General features: G+C 51.7%; 1 protein-coding gene across 1 annotated transcript in view; it reads left to right on the top strand.

The window, feature by feature from the left end:
- LOC112237331 (protein NLRC3) overlaps window positions 1–14200 on the top strand; it is a 23639-nt gene extending 9439 nt beyond the window's left edge. The window contains 4 exon segments of the mRNA XM_042311343.1: window positions 9444–9617; window positions 9887–9933; window positions 12526–12559; window positions 12561–14200. Coding sequence (XP_042167277.1) covers window positions 9444–9617; window positions 9887–9933; window positions 12526–12559; window positions 12561–13212 — 907 coding nt within the window. The 3' untranslated portion in view covers window positions 13213–14200.
- The last annotated feature ends 5215 nt before the right edge of the window (window positions 14201–19415 follow it).

The following is a 19415-nucleotide window of genomic DNA, read 5'->3' as shown; positions in this document are numbered from 1 at the left end:
GTAGTGGTTAGAGTGGAGGTGCGGCAGGTACTCTAGTGGTTAGAGTGGAGGTGCGGCAGGTAGCCTAGTGGTTAGAGTGGAGGGGAGGCAGGTACTCTAGTGGTTAGAGTGTAGGTGCTGCAGGTACTCTAGTGGTTAGAGTGGAGGGGCGGCAGGTAGCCTAGTGGTTAGAGTGGAGGGGAGGCAGGTACCTAGTGGTTAGAGTGTAGGTGCGGCAGGTACTCTAGTGGTTAGAGTGGAGGGGCGGCAGGTAGCCTAGTGGTTAGAGTGGAGGGGCGGCAGGTAGCCTAGTGGTTAGAGTGGAGGGGCGGCAGGTAGCCTAGTGGTTAGAGTGGAGGGGCGGCAGGTAGCCTAGTGGTTAGAGTGGAGGGGCGGCAGGTAGCCTAGTGGTTAGAGTGGAGGGGCGGCAGGTAGCCTAGTGGTTAGAGTGGAGGGGCGGCAGGTAGCCTAGTGGTTAGAGTGGAGGGCGGCAGGTAGCCTAGTGGTTAGAGTGGAGGGGCGGCAGGTAGCCTAGTGGTTAGAGTGGAGGGGCGGCAGGTAGCCTAGTGGTTAGAGTGGAGGGGCGGCAGGTAGCCTAGTGGTTAGAGTGGAGGGGCGGCAGGTAGCCTAGTGGTTAGAGCGGAGGGGCGGCAGGTAGCCTAGTGGTTAGAGCGGAGGGGAGACAGGTAGCCTAGTGGTTAGAGCAGAGGGGCGACAGGTAGCCTAGTGGTTAGAGTGGAGGGGCGGCAGGTAGCCTAGTGGTTAGAGAGGAGGGACGGCAGGTAGCCTCATGGTTAGAGAGGAGGGACGGCAGGTAGCCTCATGGTTAGAGTGGAGGGAGTGGTTAGAGTGGAGGGGCGGCAGGTAGCCTAGTGGTTAGAGTGGAGGGGCGGCAGGTAGCCTAGTGGTTAGAGTGGAGGGGCGGCAGGTAGCCTAGTGGTTAGAGTGGAGGGCGGCAGGTAGCCTAGTGGTTAGAGTGGAGGGGCGGCAGGTAGCCTAGTGGTTAGAGTGGAGGGGCGGCAGGTAGCCTAGTGGTTAGAGTGGAGGGGCGGCAGGTAGCCTAGTGGTTAGAGTGGAGGGGCGGCAGGTAGCCTAGTGGTTAGAGTGGAGGGGCGGCAGGTAGCCTAGTGGTTAGAGCGGAGGGGGCAGGTAGCCTAGTGGTTAGAGCGGAGGGGCGGCAGGTAGCCTAGTGGTTAGAGCGGAGGGGAGGCAGGTAGCCTAGTGGTTAGAGCGGAGGGCGGCAGGTAGCCTAGTGGTTAGAGTGGAGGGGCGGCAGGTAGCCTAGTGGTTAGAGTGGAGGGGCGGCAGGTAGCCTAGTGGTTAGAGTGGAGGGGCGGCAGGTAGCCTAGTGGTTAGAGTGGAGGGGCGGCAGGTAGCCTAGTGGTTAGAGTGGAGGGGCGGCAGGTAGCCTAGTGGTTAGAGTGGAGGGGCGGCAGGTAGCCTAGTGGTTAGAGTGGAGGGGCGGCAGGTAGCCTAGTGGTTAGAGTGGAGGGGCGGCAGGTAGCCTAGTGGTTAGAGTGGAGGGGCGGCAGGTAGCCTAGTGGTTAGAGTGGAGGGGCGGCAGGTAGCCTAGTGGTTAGAGCGGAGGGGGGCAGGTAGCCTAGTGGTTAGAGCGGAGGGGCGGCAGGTAGCCTAGTGGTTAGAGCGGAGGGGAGGCAGGTAGCCTAGTGGTTAGAGTGTAGGTGCGGCAGGTAGCCTAGTGGTTAGAGTGGAGGTGCGGCAGGTAGCCTAGTGGTTAGAGGGAGGGGCGGCAGGTAGCCTAGTGGTTAGAGTGGAGGGGAGGCAGGTACCTAGTGGTTAGAGTGGAGGGGCGGCAGGTAGCCTAGTGGTTAGAGTGGAGGGGCGGCAGGTAGCCTAGTGGTTAGAGTGGAGGGGCGGCAGGTACCTAGTGGTTAGAGTGGAGGCGGCAGGTAGCCTAGTGGTTAGAGTGGAGGGGAGGCAGGTAGCCTAGTGGTCAGAGTGGAGGGAGGCAGGTAGCCTAGTGGTTAGAGTGGGGGTGGCAGGTAGCCTAGTGGTTAGAGTGGAGGGGAGGCAGGTAGCCTAGTGGTTAGAGTGGAGGGGAGGCAGGTAGCCTAGTGGTTAGAGTGGAGGGAGGGTTAGAGGCAGGTAGCCTAGTGGTTAGAGTGGAGGGGAGGCAGGTAGCCTAGTGGTTAGAGTGGAGGGAGGCAGGTAGCCTAGTGGTTAGAGTGGAGGGGGCGGCAGGTACTCTAGTGGTTAGAGTGGAGGGGCGGCAGGTAGCCTAGTGGTTAGAGTGGAGGGAGGCAGGTAGCCTAGTGGTCAGAGTGGAGGGGAGGCAGGTAGCCTAGTGGTTAGAGTGGGGGGTGGCAGGTAGCCTAGTGGTTAGAGTGGAGGGGAGGCAGGTAGCCTAGTGGTTAGAGGGAGGGGAGGCAGGTAGCCTAGTGGTTAGAGTGGAGGGGAGGCAGGTAGCCTAGTGGTTAGAGTGGAGGGGAGGCAGGTAGCCTAGTGGTTAGAGTGGAGGGGAGGCAGGTAGCCTAGTGGTTAGAGTGGAGGGGAGGCAGGTAGCCTAGTGGTTAGAGTGGAGGGGAGGCAGGTAGCCTAGTGGTTAGAGGGAGGGGAGGCAGGTAGCCTAGTGGTTAGAGTGGAGGGGAGGCAGGTAGCCTAGTGGTTAGAGTGGAGGGGAGGCAGGTAGCCTAGTGGTTAGAGTGGAGGGGAGGCAGGTAGCCTAGTGGTTAGAGTGGAGTGGAGGGGAGGCAGGTAGCCTAGTGGTTAGAGGGAGGGAGGCAGGTAGCCTAGTGGTTAGAGTGGAGGGGAGGCAGGTAGCCTAGTGGTTAGAGTGGAGGGGCGGCAGGTACTCTAGTGGTTAGAGTGGAGGGGCGGCAGGTAGCCTAGTGGTTAGAGTGGAGGGGAGGCAGGTAGCCTAGTGGTCAGAGTGGAGGGAGGCAGGTAGCCTAGTGGTTAGAGTGGGGGGTGGCAGGTAGCCTAGTGGTTAGAGTGGAGGGGAGGCAGGTAGCCTAGTGGTTAGAGTGGAGGGAGGCAGGTAGCCTAGTGGTTAGAGTGGAGGGGAGGCAGGTAGCCTAGTGGTTAGAGTGGAGGGAGGCAGGTAGCCTAGTGGTTAGAGTGGAGGGGAGGCAGGTAGCCTAGTGGTTAGAGTGGAGGGGAGGCAGGTAGCCTAGTGGTTAGAGTGGAGGGGAGGCAGGTAGCCTAGTGGTTAGAGTGGAGGGGAGGCAGGTAGCCTAGTGGTTAGAGTGTAGGGGAGGCAGGTAGCCTAGTGGTTAGAGTGGAGGGAGGCAGGTAGCCTAGTGGTTAGAGTGTAGGGGATGCAGGTAGCCTAGTGGTTAGAGTGGAGGGGAGGCAGGTAGCCTAGTGGTTAGAGTGGAGGGGAGGCAGGTAACCTAGTGGTTAGAGTGTAGGGGAGGCAGGTAGCCTAGTGGTTAGAGTGTAGAGGTGGTAGGTAGCCTAGTGGTTAGAGTGGAGGGGAGGCAGGTAGCCTAGTGGTTAGAGTGTAGAGGAGGCAGGTAGCCTAGTGGTTAGAGGGAGGGGAGGCAGGTAGCCTAGTGGTTAGAGTGGAGGGGAGGCAGGTAGCCTAGTGGTTAGAGTGGAGGGGAGGCAGGTAGCCTAGTGGTTAGAGTGGAGGGGAGGCAGGTAGCCTAGTGGTTAGAGTGGAGGGGAGGCAGGTAGCCTAGTGGTTAGAGTGGAGGGAGGCAGGTAGCCTAGTGGTTAGAGGGAGGGGAGGCAGGTAGCCTAGTGGTTAGAGTGGAGGGGAGGCAGGTAGCCTAGTGGTTAGAGTGGGGGGTGGCAGGTAGCCTAGTGGTTAGAGTGGAGGGAGGCAGGTAGCCTAGTGGTTAGAGTGGAGGGAGGCAGGTAGCCTAGTGGTTAGAGTGGAGGGGCAGGTAGCCTAGTGGTTAGAGTGGAGGGGAGGCAGGTAGCCTAGTGGTTAGAGTGGAGGGGAGGCAGGTAGCCTAGTGGTTAGAGTGGAGGGGAGGCAGGTAGCCTAGTGGTTAGAGTGGAGGGAGGCAGGTAGCCTAGTGGTTAGAGTGGAGGGAGGCAGGTAGCCTAGTGGTTAGAGTGGAGGGAGGCAGGTAGCCTAGTGGTTAGAGTGGAGGGGAGGCAGGTAGCCTAGTGGTTAGAGTGGAGGGAGGCAGGTAGCCTAGTGGTTAGAGTGGAGGGGTGGCAGGTAGCCTAGTGGTTAGAGTGGAGGGGAGGCAGGTAGCCTAGTGGTTAGAGTGGAGGGGAGGCAGGTAGCCTAGTGGTTAGAGTGGAGGGGAGGCAGGTAGCCTAGTGGTTAGAGTGGAGGGGAGGCAGGTAGCCTAGTGGTTAGAGTGGAGGGGAGGCAGGTAGCCTAGTGGTTAGAGAGGAGGGACGGCAGGTAGCCTCGTGGTTAGAGTGGAGGGATGGCAGGTAGCCTCGTGGTTAGAGTGGAGGGGAGGCAGGTAGCCTAGTGGTTAGAGTGGAGGGGAGGCAGGTAGCCTAGTGGTTAGAGTGGAGGGGAGGCAGGTAGCCTAGTGGTTAGAGTGGAGGGGAGGCAGGTAGCCTAGTGGTTAGAGGGAGGGGAGGCAGGTAGCCTAGTGGTTAGAGTGGAGGGGAGGCAGGTAGCCTAGTGGTTAGAGTGGAGGGAGGCAGGTAGCCTAGTGGTTAGAGTGGAGGGGAGGCAGGTAGCCTAGTGGTTAGAGTGGAGGGGAGGCAGGTAGCCTAGTGGTTAGAGTGGAGGGGAGGCAGGTAGCCTAGTGGTTAGAGTGGAGGGGAGGCAGGTAGCCTAGTGGTTAGAGTGGAGGGAGGCAGGTAGCCTAGTGGTTAGAGTGGAGGGGAGGCAGGTAGCCTAGTGGTTAGAGGGAGGGGAGGCAGGTAGCCTAGTGGTTAGAGTGGAGGGGAGGCAGGTAGCCTAGTGGTTAGAGCGGAGGGGAGGCAGGTTGCCTAGTGGTTAGAGCGGAGGGGAGGCAGGTAGCCTAGTGGTTAGAGCGGAGGGGAGGCAGGTAGCCTAGTGGTTAGAGCGGAGGGGAGGCAGGTAGCCTAGTGGTTAGAGCGGAGGGGAGGCAGGTAGCCTAGTGGTTAGAGCGGAGGGGAGGCAGGTAGCCTAGTGGTTAGAGCGGAGGGAGGCAGGTAGCCTAGTGGTTAGAGCGGAGGGAGGCAGGTAGCCTAGTGGTTAGAGCGGAGGGAGGCAGGTAGCCTAGTGGTTAGAGCGGAGGGAGGCAGGTAGCCTAGTGGTTAGAGCGGAGGGGAGGCAGGTAGCCTAGTGGTTAGAGCGGAGGGGAGGCAGGTAGCCTAGTGGTTAGAGCGGAGGGGAGGCAGGTAGCCTAGTGGTTAGAGCGAGGTGCGGCAGGTAGCCTAGTGGTTAGAGCGGAGGTGCGGCAGGTACCTAGTGGTTAGAGCGGGGGAGGCAGGTAGCCTAGTGGTTAGAGCGGGGGCGGCAGGTAGCCTAGTGGTTAGAGCGGAGGGAGGCAGGTAGCCTAGTGGTTAGAGCGGAGGGAGGCAGGTAGCCTCAGTGGTTAGAGCGGAGGGGAGGCAGGTAGCCTCAGTGGTTAGAGCGGAGGGGAGGCAGGTAGCCTAGTGGTTAGAGCGGAGGGGAGGCAGGTAGCCTAGTGGTTAGAGCGGAGGGGAGGCAGGTAGCCTAGTGGTTAGAGCGGAGGGAGGCAGGTAGCCTAGTGGTTAGAGCGGAGGGGAGGCAGGTAGCCTAGTGGTTAGAGCGGAGGGGAGGCAGGTAGCCTAGTGGTTAGAGCGGAGGGAGGCAGGTAGCCTAGTGGTTAGAGCGGAGGGGAGGCAGGTAGCCTAGTGGTTAGAGCGGGGGCGGCAGGTAGCCTAGTGGTTAGAGCGGGGGCGGCAGGTACTCTAGTGGTTAGAGCGGAGGGCGGCAGGTACCTAGTGGTTAGAGCGGAGGGGCGGCAGGTAGCCTAGTGGTTAGAGCGGAGGGGCGGCAGGTAGCCTAGTGGTTAGAGCGGAGGGGCGGCAGGTACTCTAGTGGTTAGAGTGGAGGGGCGGCAGGTAGCCTAGTGGTTAGAGTGGAGGGAGGCAGGTAGCCTAGTGGTTAGAGTGGAGGGGCGGCAGGTACCTAGTGGTTAGAGTGGAGGGGCGGCAGGTAGCTAGTGGTTAGAGTGGAGGGGAGGCAGGTAGCCTAGTGGTTAGAGTGGTGGGGCGGCAGGTACCTAGTGGTTAGAGTGGAGGGGCGGCAGGTAGCCTAGTGGTTAGAGTGGAGGGGCGGCAGGTAGCCTAGTGGTTAGAGTGAGGAGGCAGGTAGCCTAGTGGTTAGAGTGGAGGGGCGGCAGGTAGCCTAGTGGTTAGAGTGGAGGGTGGGCCTGTGCCCCTTAGAGTGTGAGGGCGGCAGGCAGCCTAGTGGTTAGAGTGGAGGGAGGCAGGTAGCCTAGTGGTTAGAGTGGAGGGGCGGCAGGTAGCCTAGTGGTTAGAGTGGAGGGGGCGGCAGGTAGCTCTAGTGGTTAGAGTGGAGGGGCGGGAAGACATGTAGCCTAGTGGTTAGAGTGGAGGGGCGGCAGGCAGCCTAGTGGTTAGAGTGTAGAGGGAGGCAGGCACCCTAGTGGTTAGAGTGGAGGGGAGGCAGGTAGCCTTGTGGTTAGAGTGGAGGGGCGGCAGGTACTCCAGTGGTTAGAGTGGAGGGGCGGCAGGTAGCCTAGTGGTTAGAGTGGAGGGGCGGCAGGTACTCTAGTGGTTAGAGTGTAGGGGCGGCAGGCACCCTAGTGGTTAGAGTGTAGGGGAGGCAGGCACCTAGTGGTTAGAGTGTAGGGGAGGCAGGCACCCTAGTGGTTAGAGTGTAGGGGAGGCAGGCACCTAGTGGTTAGAGTGGAGGGGCGGCAGGTACCTAGTGGTTAGAGTGGAGGGGCGGCAGGGTAGCCTAGTGGTTAGAGTGGGGGCGACATGTAGCCTAGTGGTTAGAGTGGAGGGGCGGCAGGTAGCCTAGTGGTTAGAGTGGAGGGGCGGCAGGTAGCCTAGTGGTTAGAGTGGAGGGGCGGCAGGCACCCTAGTGGTTAGAGTGGAGGGGCGGCAGGTAGCCTAGTGGTTAGAGGGAGGGGAGGCAGGTAGCCTAGTGGTTAGAGTGGAGGGAGGCAGGTAGCCTAGTGGTTAGAGTGGAGGGGAGGCAGGTAGCCTAGTGGTTAGAGTGGAGGGGAGGCAGGTAGCCTAGTGGTTAGAGTGGAGGGGAGGCAGGTAGCCTAGTGGTTAGAGGGAGGGGAGGCAGGTAGCCTAGTGGTTAGAGTGGAGGGAGGCAGGTAGCCTAGTGGTTAGAGTGGAGGGGAGGCAGGTAGCCTAGTGGTTAGAGTGGAGGGAGGCAGGTAGCCTAGTGGTTAGAGTGGAGGGGAGGCAGGTAGCCTAGTGGTTAGAGTGGAGGGAGGCAGGTAGCCTAGTGGTTAGAGCGGAGGGGAGGCAGGTAGCCTAGTGGTTAGAGCGTAGGTGCGGCAGGTACTCTAGTGGTTAGAGCGGAGGTGCGGCAGGTACCTAGTGGTTAGAGCGGAGGGGAGGCAGGTAGCCTAGTGGTTAGAGCGGGGGGGTAGCCTAGGCAGGTAGCCTAGTGGTTAGAGCGGAGGGGAGGCAGGTAGCCTAGTGGTTAGAGCGGAGGGGAGGCAGGTAGCCTAGTGGTTAGAGCGGAGGGGAGGCAGGTAGCCTAGTGGTTAGAGCGGAGGGGAGGCAGGTAGCCTAGTGGTTAGAGCGGAGGGGAGGCAGGTAGCCTAGTGGTTAGAGCGGAGGGGAGGCAGGTAGCCTAGTGGTTAGAGCGGAGGGGAGGCAGGTAGCCTAGTGGTTAGAGCGGAGGGGAGGCAGGTAGCCTAGTGGTTAGAGCGGAGGGGAGGCAGGTAGCCTAGTGGTTAGAGCGGAGGAGGCAGGTAGCCTAGTGGTTAGAGCGGAGGGGAGGCAGGTAGCCTAGTGGTTAGAGCGGAGGGGAGGCAGGTAGCCTAGTGGTTAGAGCGGGGGGTGGCAGGTAGCCTAGTGGTTAGAGTGGGGGGTGGCAGGTAGCCTAGTGGTTAGAGTGGGGGGTGGCAGGTAGCCTAGTGGTTAGAGTGGAGGGGAGGCAGGTAGCCTAGTGGTTAGAGTGGAGGGGCGGCAGGTACTCTAGTGGTTAGAGTGGAGGGGCGGCAGGTACTCTAGTGGTTAGAGTGGAGGGGCGGCAGGTACTCTAGTGGTTAGAGTGGAGGGGCGGCAGGTACTCTAGTGGTTAGAGTGGAGGGGGCGGCAGGTAGCCTAGTGGTTAGAGTGGAGGGGCGGCAGGTACTCTAGTGGTTAGAGTGGAGGGGCGGCAGGTAGCCTAGTGGTTAGAGTGGTGGGGGCGGCAGGTACCTAGTGGTTAGAGTGGAGGGGCGGCAGGTACCTAGTGGTTAGAGTGAGGGGAGGCAGGTAGCCTAGTGGTTAGAGTGGAGGGGAGGCAGGTAGCCTAGTGGTTAGAGTGGAGGGGCGGCAGGTACCCTAGTGGTTAGAGTGGAGGGTAGGACAGGGCCTGTGCCCCTTAGAGTGTAGGGGCGGCAGGCAGCCTAGTGGTTAGAGTGGAGTGGAGGGGAGGCAGGTAGCCTTGTGGTTAGAGTGGAGGGGCGGCAGGTAGCCTAGTGGTTAGAGTGGAGGGGCGGCAGGTACTCTAGTGGTTAGAGTGGAGGGGCGGCATGTAGCCTAGTGGTTAGAGTGGAGGGACGACATGTAGCCTAGTGGTTAGAGTGTAAGGGCCTGCCGCCCCTTAGAGTGTAGGGGCGGCAGGCAGCCTAGTGGTTAGAGTGTAGGGGAGGCAGGCACCCTAGTGGTTAGAGTGGAGGGGAGGCAGGTAGCCTTGTGGTTAGAGTGGAGGGGCGGCAGGTACTCCAGTGGTTAGAGTGGAGGGGCGGCAGGTACTCTAGTGGTTAGAGTGGAGGGGCGGCAGGTACCTAGTGGTTAGAGTGGAGGGGCGGCAGGCACCCTAGTGGTTAGAGTGTAGGGGAGGCAGGCACCCTAGTGGTTAGAGTGTAGGGGAGGCAGGCACCCTAGTGGTTAGAGTGTAGGGGAGGCAGGCACCCTAGTGGTTAGAGTGGAGGGGCGGCAGGTACTCTAGTGGTTAGAGTGGAGGGGCGGCAGGGTAGCCTAGTGGTTAGAGTGGGGGCGACAGGGTAGCCTAGTGGTTAGAGTGGGGGCGACATGTAGCCTAGTGGTTAGAGTGGAGGGGCGGCAGGTAGCCTAGTGGTTAGAGTGGAGGGGCGGCAGGTAGCCTAGTGGTTAGAGTGGAGGGGCGGCAGGTAGCCTAGTGGTTAGAGGGAGGGGCGGCAGGCAGCCTAGTGGTTAGAGTGTAGGGGAGGCAGGCACCCTAGTGGTTAGAGTGTAGGGGAGGCAGGTAGCCTAGTGGTTAGAGCGTTGGACTAGTAACCAAAAGGTTGCTAGATCAAATCCCTGAGCTGACAAGCTAAAAATCTGTCGTTCTTGTCCCTGAACAAGGCAGTTAACCCACTGTTCCTAGGCTGTCATTGTAAATAGGAATATGTTCTTAACTGACTTGCCTAGTTTAAATAAAGGTTAAATCACATTTTGAGAATGAAATGAAATCCATTCTGCAGGTTGTCATTCTGTTTAGTCACAGAGGAAGGCTGTGGTTCTCTGGCTTCAGCTCTGAGGTCAAACCCCTCCCACCTAAGAGAGCTGGACCTTACCCACAATCACCCAGGAGACTCCGGAGTGAAGCTGCTCTCTGCTATCGTGGAAGATCCACAATATAAACTGGAGAAACTCAGGTAAACACTACAACTCCTATACAACTAAATATTCAGACTTTTTTTTAGACATGAAAAATAGTAGGGGAAGAAAAATAAAATAAAATATTATTTATTTATTTACAATACTTACAGTAGAATGTATCTTGAAAACCGTTGTTTTTGAGTATTTATGCTAAAATGGTTTTGCATCAAATGAGGTCTGGTATTATCCAAATAATAATATAATCACATATGATATCACTTGTCTAAAACCCCTAAAATGTGTGTCTCTTCTTCTGATTTCTCAGTGTGGATCATAATTCCGAGTGTTGGTTAAAATCAGCACTTAAGAAATGTAAGTTTGGGTGTAAATTAAACACTGCTTATGACAAGACTTCATGCCTCCTGTTCCTCTTCCTCTTCCTGTTTCTGTTCCTGTTCCTGTTTTTGTTTCTGTTCCTCTTCCTGTTTCTGTTCCTGTTCCTGTTTTTGTTTCTGTTCCTCTTCCTGTTTCTGTTCCTCTTCCTGTTCCTGTTTCTGTTCCTCTTCCTGTTTCTGTTCCTGTTTTTGTTTCTGTTCCTCTTCCTGTTTCTGTTCCTCTTTCTGTTTCTGTTCCTCTTCCTGTTCCTGCCCATTAATGGGCCATTCTAAATGGAAACACATTTTTACATATTTGTAAAGAGAATAGTTTGATTGGTTAAAATAGAATCATTTGATGAGAGAACAGTGGTTAGAGTGGAGGGGTGGCAGGGTAGCCTAGTGGTTAGAGTGGAGGGGTGGCAGGGTAGCCTAGTGGTTAGAGTGGAGGGGTGGCAGGGTAGCCTAGTGGTTAGAGTGGAGGGGTGGCAGGGTAGCCTAGTGGTTAGAGTGGAGGGGTGGCAGGGTAGCCTAGTGGTTAGAGTGGAGGGGTGGCAGGGTAGCCTAGTGGTTAGAGTGGAGGGGCGGCAGGGTAGCCTAGTGGTTAGAGTGGAGGGGCGGCAGGGTAGCCTAGTGGTTAGAGTGGAGGGGCGGCAGGGTAGCCTAGTGGTTAGAGTGGAGGGGCGGCAGGGTAGCCTAGTGGTTAGAGTGGAGGGGCGGCAGGTAGCCTAGTGGTTAGTGTGGAGGGACGGCAGGTAGCCTAGTGGTTAGAGTGGGGGCGGCAGGTAGCCTAGAGCGTTGGACTAGTAACCGGAAGGTTGCAAGTTCAAATCCCCGAGCCGACAAGGTACAAATCTGTCGTTCTGCCCCTGAACAGGCAGTTAACCCACTGTTCCTAGGCCGTCATTGAAAATAAGAATTTGTTCTTAACTGACTTGCCTAGTTAAATAAAGGTTAAAAAATTTTTTTAAACAAGTCTACAGCCTATGGCATATAGCCAGATAACATACAGTAGACCAAGTCATATTCTGTTCTTCTGAAATACCTTTTCTTCCTATCATAATGTTTCTTTAGACCTGAATAACATTAAATAATGGATTTATTGACATCAATGGCTCGTATTTAGCTTGGAGATACTATATGTGTTTATGTTAATTAACGGTCAATTACCGAGAGACCACGGTAAATCGACCTTTAAACCGGCTGACAGCTATAGCCTTAACTGCAAGACACAAACAGCCATATATATATATATATAAAAAAAAAAAAACTGGAGGGGCGGCACAGACTCTTGTCTCATCATTACAACTCCCATACGTACTCGGGAGAGGCGAAGGTCGAGAGCCATGCATCCTCTTAAACACAACCCAACCAAGCCGCACTGCTTCTTGACACAATGCACATCCAACCCGAAAGCCAGCCGCACTAATGTGTCGGAGGAAACACCTAGCGACCTGGTTAGCGTGCACTGCACCCTACACGCCACAGGAGTCGCTAGTGCGCGATGAGACAAGGATATCCCTGCTGGCCAAACCCTGGCCAATTGTGCATCGCCCCACGGACCTCCCGGTCGCGGCCGGCTGCGACAGAGCCTGGGCTCGAACCCAGAGTCTCTGGTGTCACAGCTAACGCTGCGATGCAGCGCCTTAGACCACTGCACCACCCGGGAGGCCACTGTGATATAAAATATAACTAACCATATTATTAGCTTGAACAACAATGACTAGCTAACCACGGATTCTGATTTTTCCGACTCGGTCCCTAGAAACCAGAACTCACCCTGTAAAATCTGTTCTGAGTTGCTTTGTATATCCGGAAATTTGCTTGAGATAATCTGACTGCAACACTGCTCACTGAGTCCATGTTGCTTGACATGGGTCGTTTTCAAAGAAGCGCCAGTCCATGTTGCTTGACATGGGTCGTTTTCAAAGAACCGCCAGTCCATGTTGCTTGACAAGGGTCGTTTCAAAGAACCGCCAGTCCATGTTGCTTGACAAGGGTCGTTTTCAAAGAAGCGCCAGTCCATGTTGCTTGACAAGGGTCGTTTTCAAAGAAGCGCCAGTCCATGTTGCTTGACAAGGGTCGTTTTCAAAGAAGCGCCAGTCCATGTTGCTTGACAAGGGTCGTTTTCAAAGAAGCGCCAGTCCATGTTGCTTGACATGGGTCGTTTTCAAAGAAGCGCCAGTCCATGTTGCTTGACATGGGTCGTTTTCAAAGAACCGCCAGTCCATGTTGCTTGACAAGGGTCGTTTTCAAAGAACCGCCAGTCCATGTTGCTTGACAAGGGTCGTTTTCAAAGAAGCGCCAGTCCATGTTGCTTGACAAGGGTCGTTTTCAAAGAAGCGCCAGTCCATGTTGCTTGACAAGGGTCGTTTTCAAAGAAGCGCCAGTCAAGGTGAGCTTCCTGCCCACTCAGTCTGTCTTTCCAGACTTCCTGTTTGACATGAGAAGAAAAAAGTGCTTCTTCAATATTATGATGTTTTAGTCAAAAGTCTCTGGGATTCAGAAATACTTTTTTGTTGTTGTGACTTTTAACTCTCCCAGATTCTGAGGTGAAATTGAATTGATGATTTTATTGTCTTTCTGTCAGATGCCTGTCAATTGACACTGGATCCAAACACAGCATTCAAAAACCTCTCTGTCTGAGGAGAACAGAAAGGTGACACGGGTGGATGAGGAGCAGACGTATCCTGACCACACAGAGAGATTTGAGAACTGGGATCAGGTGCTGTGTAGAGAGGGTCTGACTGGACGCTGTTACTGGGAGGTGGAGTGGATGGGGCACGAGGTCCATATTGGTGTAACATACAGTGGAATAGGAAGGGAAGGAAGGGGTCATGACTGTGGGCTTGGATATAATAACAAGTCCTGGACTCTTAGTTGTAATAATGATATTTACACTGCCAGGTACAATAAGAAGCCCACAACCGTACCTGACCACGCCTTCCGATCCCACAGAATAGGAGTGTATCTGGACTGGCCGGCCGGCACTCTGTCCTTCTACAGCGTTTCCTCTGACACAATGACCCACCTGCACACATTCACCTCCACATTCACTGAGCCCCTCTATCCAGCATTTCGGATCTGGTACTGTGGCGCCTCTCTGTCCCTGTGCCAGGTACCGCTGAGCCAGGTACCGCTGAGCCAGGTACCGCTGAGCCAGGTACCGCTGAGCCAGGTACCGCTGAGCCAGGTACCGCTGAGCCAGGTACCGCTGAGCCAGGTACCGCTGAGCCAGGTATCGCTGTGCCCCAGTGAATACAAAGAAAGTATTTAAATGACAAATTAACTGTAGCTTTGACAACCAGAAGCGAATCTTGTGGGAGCTCTGGCCTCAGGCCAGAGACATGTGTGCATCTGTCACAAGGGGAACTGTAGAGCACTTTAAAGCTTAGATGTAGTTAGCATATATCCATTGTGCACTTATCAGGAGTATCGAACTATCGAACTATCATTATTCTGAGTTCAGTTATTTGCTAGATTTGGAGAATGTAAAATTTGACATGTTCAGTTCTAGATCTGGGATATTATTACTAGTTAAAAAGGCCTTTTGTTTTGTAGATCAAACTTTGATGCGACAACACATTTTTTTTTTGTGTGTAAAGATTCTGACGTTAAACCTGAGTTTTATTCTTGGATCGCTGATTCGCTCGTTCATGCCTGCCTTCACAGCAAAGGGAATGAGTTCATTCATGCCTGCCTTCACAGCAAAGGGAATGAGTTCATTCATGCCTGCCTTCACAGCAAAGGGAATGAGTTCGTTCATGCCTGCCTTCACAGCAAAGGGAATGAGTTCATTCATGCCTGCCTTCACAGCAAAGGGAATGAGTTCGTTCATGCCTGCCTTCACAGCAAAGGGAATGAGTTCATTCATGCCTGCCTTCACAGCAAAGGGAATGAGTTCGTTCATGCCTGCCTTCACAGCAAAGGGAATGAGTTCATTCATGCCTGCCTTCACAGCAAAGGGAATACGTTAATTTAACTGTGGATTTAAAATACAGTGAATAGTATGTGTTGTCTCAATGTAAAACTACACCACAAAGGAAGATTCCTTAAAAAACAACACTCAATCAGGGAGAAATACAGTGGCAGGTGGGGGCGTGTAGTAATGTAGTGATGTTTGTGAGTGATGTTTTTCCATAGAATATGTACATTAAAAATATCAAATAAATTTTTATTTTTATATGCCAAAGAAAATGAAAGCGGTTATTTGTTTATTTTTATTTTTTATCTTTTCAATAAATAAAAAACAAAGAAACAAGTCATTTTCTGGTACCTTGTTTATTCTTTTTTTATTTTTTACTCAGAAAAGTAACTGTCAGAATGTACTCAGACCCCTCAGGGTTTAGGAACGACCATGTTTCGATCCACTACGGCCTATGTGTTGTCTCAATGTAAAACTATACATACTACAACGGCCTATGCTTGATGGTGTGCTGCCATCAGTCATCTGGAAAGTGAAACATCACAGTATCTGAAGAAGTAGCTGACACACATTCGATCGGAACCAACACGGAACCCAAACCGGCTGCACGCGTGCGCCATCGTGCGCCATCGTGCATAAATGTATTTTGTCCCCCTACACCAAACGCGACACGCAGGTTAAAATATCAAAACAAACTCAACCAAATACATTAATTTGGGAACAGGTCGAAAAGCATTAAACATTTATGGCAATTTAGCTAGTTAGCTTTGCACTTGCAAGCTAATTTGTCCTATTTATTTGGCTTGCTGTTGCTAGCTAATTTGTCCTGGGATATAAACAGTTTTTATTTGACCTGAAATGCACAAGGTCCTCTGCTCCGACAATTAATCCACACATAAAACGGTCAACCGAATCCTTTGTCATCTCTCTTCCTTCCAGGTATTTTCATCTTTGAACTTATATGGTGATTGGCATCTAAACTTTCATAGTATTACCATGATGACCGGCAAAACAGTTCATCTTTCAATCACCCACGTGGGTATAACCAATGAGGAGATGGTACGTGGGTACCTGCTTCTAATAAACCAATGAGGAGATGGGAAAGGCAGGACTTGCAGTGCGATCTGGGTCAGAAATAGAAATGACTTCTATTTTAGCCCTTGGCAACGCAGACGCTCGTTGGCGTGCGCGAGCAGTGTGAGTGTAATAATTGAATAACATTTCTAAATTTATTTTGCAACGCTCACGAACGCTATGCGAGCAGTGTGGTCAGCCTATTAGGTTTAGGTTCAAAACCACTTTTAATGTTAAAACCATCAATGTTTGTTACTGCAGAACTGTGCACTATAGGGGTGTGTCTTATATAGACTCTAGGGGTGTGTCCTATATAGACACTAGGGGTGTGTCCTATATAGACTCTAGGGGTGTGTCTTATATAGACTCTAGGGTGTGTCCTATATAGACTCTAGGGGTGTGTCCTATATAGACTCTAGGGGTGTGTCCTATATAGACTCTAGGGTGTGTCCTATATAGACTCTAGGGGTGTGTCTTATATAGACTCTAGGGGTGTGTCCTATATAGATTCTAGGGAACTGTCCTATATAGACTCTAGGGGTGTGTCCTATATAGATTCTAGGGAACTGTCTTATATAGACTCTAGGGGTGTGTCCTATATAGATTCTAGGGAACTGTCTTATATAGACTCTAGGGGTGTGTCCTATATAGATTCTAGGGAACTGTCTTATATAGACTCTAGGGGTGTGTCCTATATAGACACTAGGGGTTTATACTACTGTAAACTATAGGCCTTATGAAGGGTTTATACTACTGTAAACTATAGGCCTTATGAAGGGTTTATACTACTGTAAACTATAGGCCTTATGAAGGGTTTATACTACTGTAAACTATAGGCCTTATGAAGGGTTTATACTACTGTAAACTATAGGCCTTATGAAGGGTTTATACTACTGTAAACTAGGCCTTATGAAGGGTTTATACTACTGTAAACTATAGGCCTTACCAAGGGTTTATACTACTGTAAACTATAGGCCTTATACTACTGTAAACTAGGCCTTATGAAGGGTTTATACTACTGTAAACTAGATATATAGGCCTTATGAAGGGTAATAACTACTGTAAACTATAGACCTTATGAAGGGTTTATACTACTGTAAACTATAGGCCTTATGAAGGGTTTATACTATAAACTATAGACCTTACGAAGGGTAATAACTACTGTAAACTATAGGCCTTATGAAGGGTTTATACTACTGTAAACTATAGGCCTTATGAAGGGTTTATACTACTGTAAACTATAGACCTTACGAAGGGTTTATACTACTGTAAACTATAGGCCTTACGAAGGGTTTATACTACTGTAAACTATAGGCCTTACGAAGGGTTTATACTACTGTAAACTATAGGCCTTATGAAGGGTTTATACTACTGTAAACTAGGCCTTATGAAGGGTTTATACTACTGTAAACTATAGGCCTTACGAAGGGTTTATACTACTGTAAACTAGGCCTTATGAAGGGTTTATACTACTGTAAACTAGGCCTTACGAAGGGTTTATACTACTGTAAACTAGGCCTTACGAAGGGTTTATACTACTGTAAACTATAGGCCTTACGAAGGGTTTATACTACTGTAAACTATAGGCCTTATGAAGGGTTTATACTACTGTAAACTAGGCCTTATGAAGGGTTTATACTACTGTAAACTAGATATATAGGCCTTATGAAGGGTTTATACTATAAACTATAGACCTTACGAAGGGTAATAACTACTGTAAACTATAGGCCTTATGAAGGGTTTATACTACTGTAAACTATAGGCCTTATGAAGGGTTTATACTACTGTAAACTATAGGCCTTATGAAGGGTTTATAAACTAGGCTAAGGGTTTATACTGTAAACTAGGCCTTATGAAGGGTTTATACTACTGTAAACTATAGGCCTTACGAAGGGTTTATACTACTGTAAACTATAGGCCTTATGAAGGTAAACTAGGCCTTATGAAGGGTTTATACTACTGTAAACTAGATATATAGGCCTTATGAAGGGTTTATACTACTGTAAACTAGATATATATATAGGCCTTATGAAGGGTTTATACTATAAACTATAGACCTTACGAAGGGTAATAACTACTGTAAACTATAGGCCTTATGAAGGGTTTATACTACTGTAAACTATAGGCCTTATGAAGGGTTTATACTACTGTAAACTAGGCCTTATGAAGGGTTTATACTACTGTAAACTAGATATATAGGCCTTATGAAGGGTTTATACTATAAACTATAGACCTTACGAAGGGTAATAACTACTGTAAACTATAGGCCTTATGAAGGGTTTATACTACTGTAAACTATAGGCCTTACGAAGGGTTTATACTACTGTAAACTATAGGCCTTATGAAGGGTTTATACTACTGTAAACTAGGCCTTATGAAGGGTTTATACTACTGTAAACTAGATATATAGGCCTTATGAAGGGTTTATACTATAAACTATAGACCTTACGAAGGGTAATAACTACTGTAAACTATAGGCCTTATGAAGGGTTTATACTACTGTAAACTAAATATATAGGCCATACGAAGGGTAATAACTACTGTAAACCATAGGCCTTATGAAGGGTTTATTAACCAGTGGGTGGTGAAACCAGTCCAATAAATCACTGGGCCTGTGTTCCCACCTATCCAGGTCATCTACTTTAAGCTGTGCCCGAGGAAGGCCCGAAGCATCATCAAGGACCCCACGCACCAGCTGTTCACGACCTTACTGTCAAGGCAGTCGATATCGGAGAATGAGGTCACATACCACACGCACACACACATACACCACAGCTGTTGCTACCAGACTCTTACTATTGTTGTAATCGGCTAAACTTTGAACATTGAGATATTAAATGAATGATTGGAAATTAAACAGACTGGGTGTTATGTTTAGAATGGTTCTCTGAAGAAAGCCAGAAGGCTTTGGAATGTGTTTGATGGAGGAGAGGAGAGCGATGTGTTGATACAGGGGAGACAGATGGACATCTGTGGATTAGGTGAAGGAGGGGTTGAGGTCAGGAGGAGAGGACAGCGATGTGTTGATACAGGGAGACAGATGGACATCTGTGGATTAGGTGAAGGAGGGGTTGAGGTCAGGACAGAGATGTGTTGATACATGGGGAGACAGATGGACATCTGTGGATTAGGTGAAGGAGGGGTTGAGGTCAGGAGGAGAGGAGAGCGATGTGTTGAGACAGATGGACATCTGGGTATTAGGTGAAGGAGGGGTTGAGGTCAGGAGGTGAGGACAGCGATGTGTTGATACTGGGGAGACAGATGGACATCTGGGTATTAGGTGAAGGAGGGGTTGAGGTCAGGAGGTGAGGACAGCGATGTGTTGATACTGGGGAGACAGATGGACATCTGGGTATTAGGTGAAGGAGGGGTTGAGGTCAGGAGGTGAGGACAGCGATGTGTTGATACTGGGGAGACAGATGGACATCTGGGTATTAGATGAAGGAGGGGTTGAGGTCAGGAGGAGAGGAGAGCGATGTGTTGAGACAGATGGACATCTGGGTATTAGGTGAAGGAGGGGTTGAGTTCAGGAGGTGAGGACAGCGATGTGTTGATACTGGGGAGACAGATGGACATCTGTGGATTAGGTGAAGGAGGGGTTGAGGTCAGGAGGTGAGGACAGCGATGTGTTGATACTGGGGAGACAGATGGACATCTGGGTATTAGGTGAAGGAGGGGTTGAGGTCAGGAGGAGAGGAGAGCGATGTGTTGATACTGGGGAGAAAGATGGACATCTGGGTATTAGGTGAAGGAGGGGTTGAGGTTAGGAGGAGAGGAGAGCGATGTGTTGAGACAGATGGACATCTGGGTATTAGGTGAAGGAGGGGTTGAGGTCAGGAGGAGAGGACAGCGATGTGTTGATACTGAGGAGACAGATGGACATCTGGGTATTAGGTGAAGGAGGGGTTGAGGTCAGGAGGAGAGGAGAGCGATGTGTTGATACAGGGGAGACAGATGGACATCTGGGTATTAGGTGAAGGAGGGGTTGAGGTCAGGAGGTGAGGACAGAGATGTGTTGATACATGGGGAGACAGATGGACATCTGTGGATTAGGTGAAGGAGGGGTTGAGGTCAGGAGGTGAAGACAGCGATGTGTTGATACTGGGGAGACAGATGGACATCTGGGTATTAGGTGAAGAAGGGGTTGAGGTCAGGAGGTGAGGACAGCGATGTGTTGATACTGGGGAGACAGATGGACATCTGGGTATTAGGTGAAGGAGGGGTTGAGGTCAGGAGGAGAGGAGAGCGATGTGTTGATACAGTGGAGACAGATGGACATCTGGGTATTAGGTGAAGAAGGGGTTGAGGTCAGGAGGTGAGGACAGCGATGTGTTGATACTGGGGAGACAGATGGACATCTGGGTATTAGGTGAAGGAGGGGTTGAGGTCAGGAGGAGAGGAGAGCGATGTGTTGAGACAGATGGACATCTGGGTATTAGGTGAAGGAGGGGTTGAGGTCAGGAGGAGAGGAGAGCGATGTG

Source organism: Oncorhynchus tshawytscha, linkage group LG33, assembly GCF_018296145.1.
Source record: "Oncorhynchus tshawytscha isolate Ot180627B linkage group LG33, Otsh_v2.0, whole genome shotgun sequence".
In the NCBI taxonomy this organism is placed as follows: domain Eukaryota; kingdom Metazoa; phylum Chordata; class Actinopteri; order Salmoniformes; family Salmonidae; genus Oncorhynchus; species Oncorhynchus tshawytscha.
The sequence above is the reverse complement of the archived record's forward strand: the minus strand, read 5'-3'. Positions and strand labels throughout refer to the sequence as shown.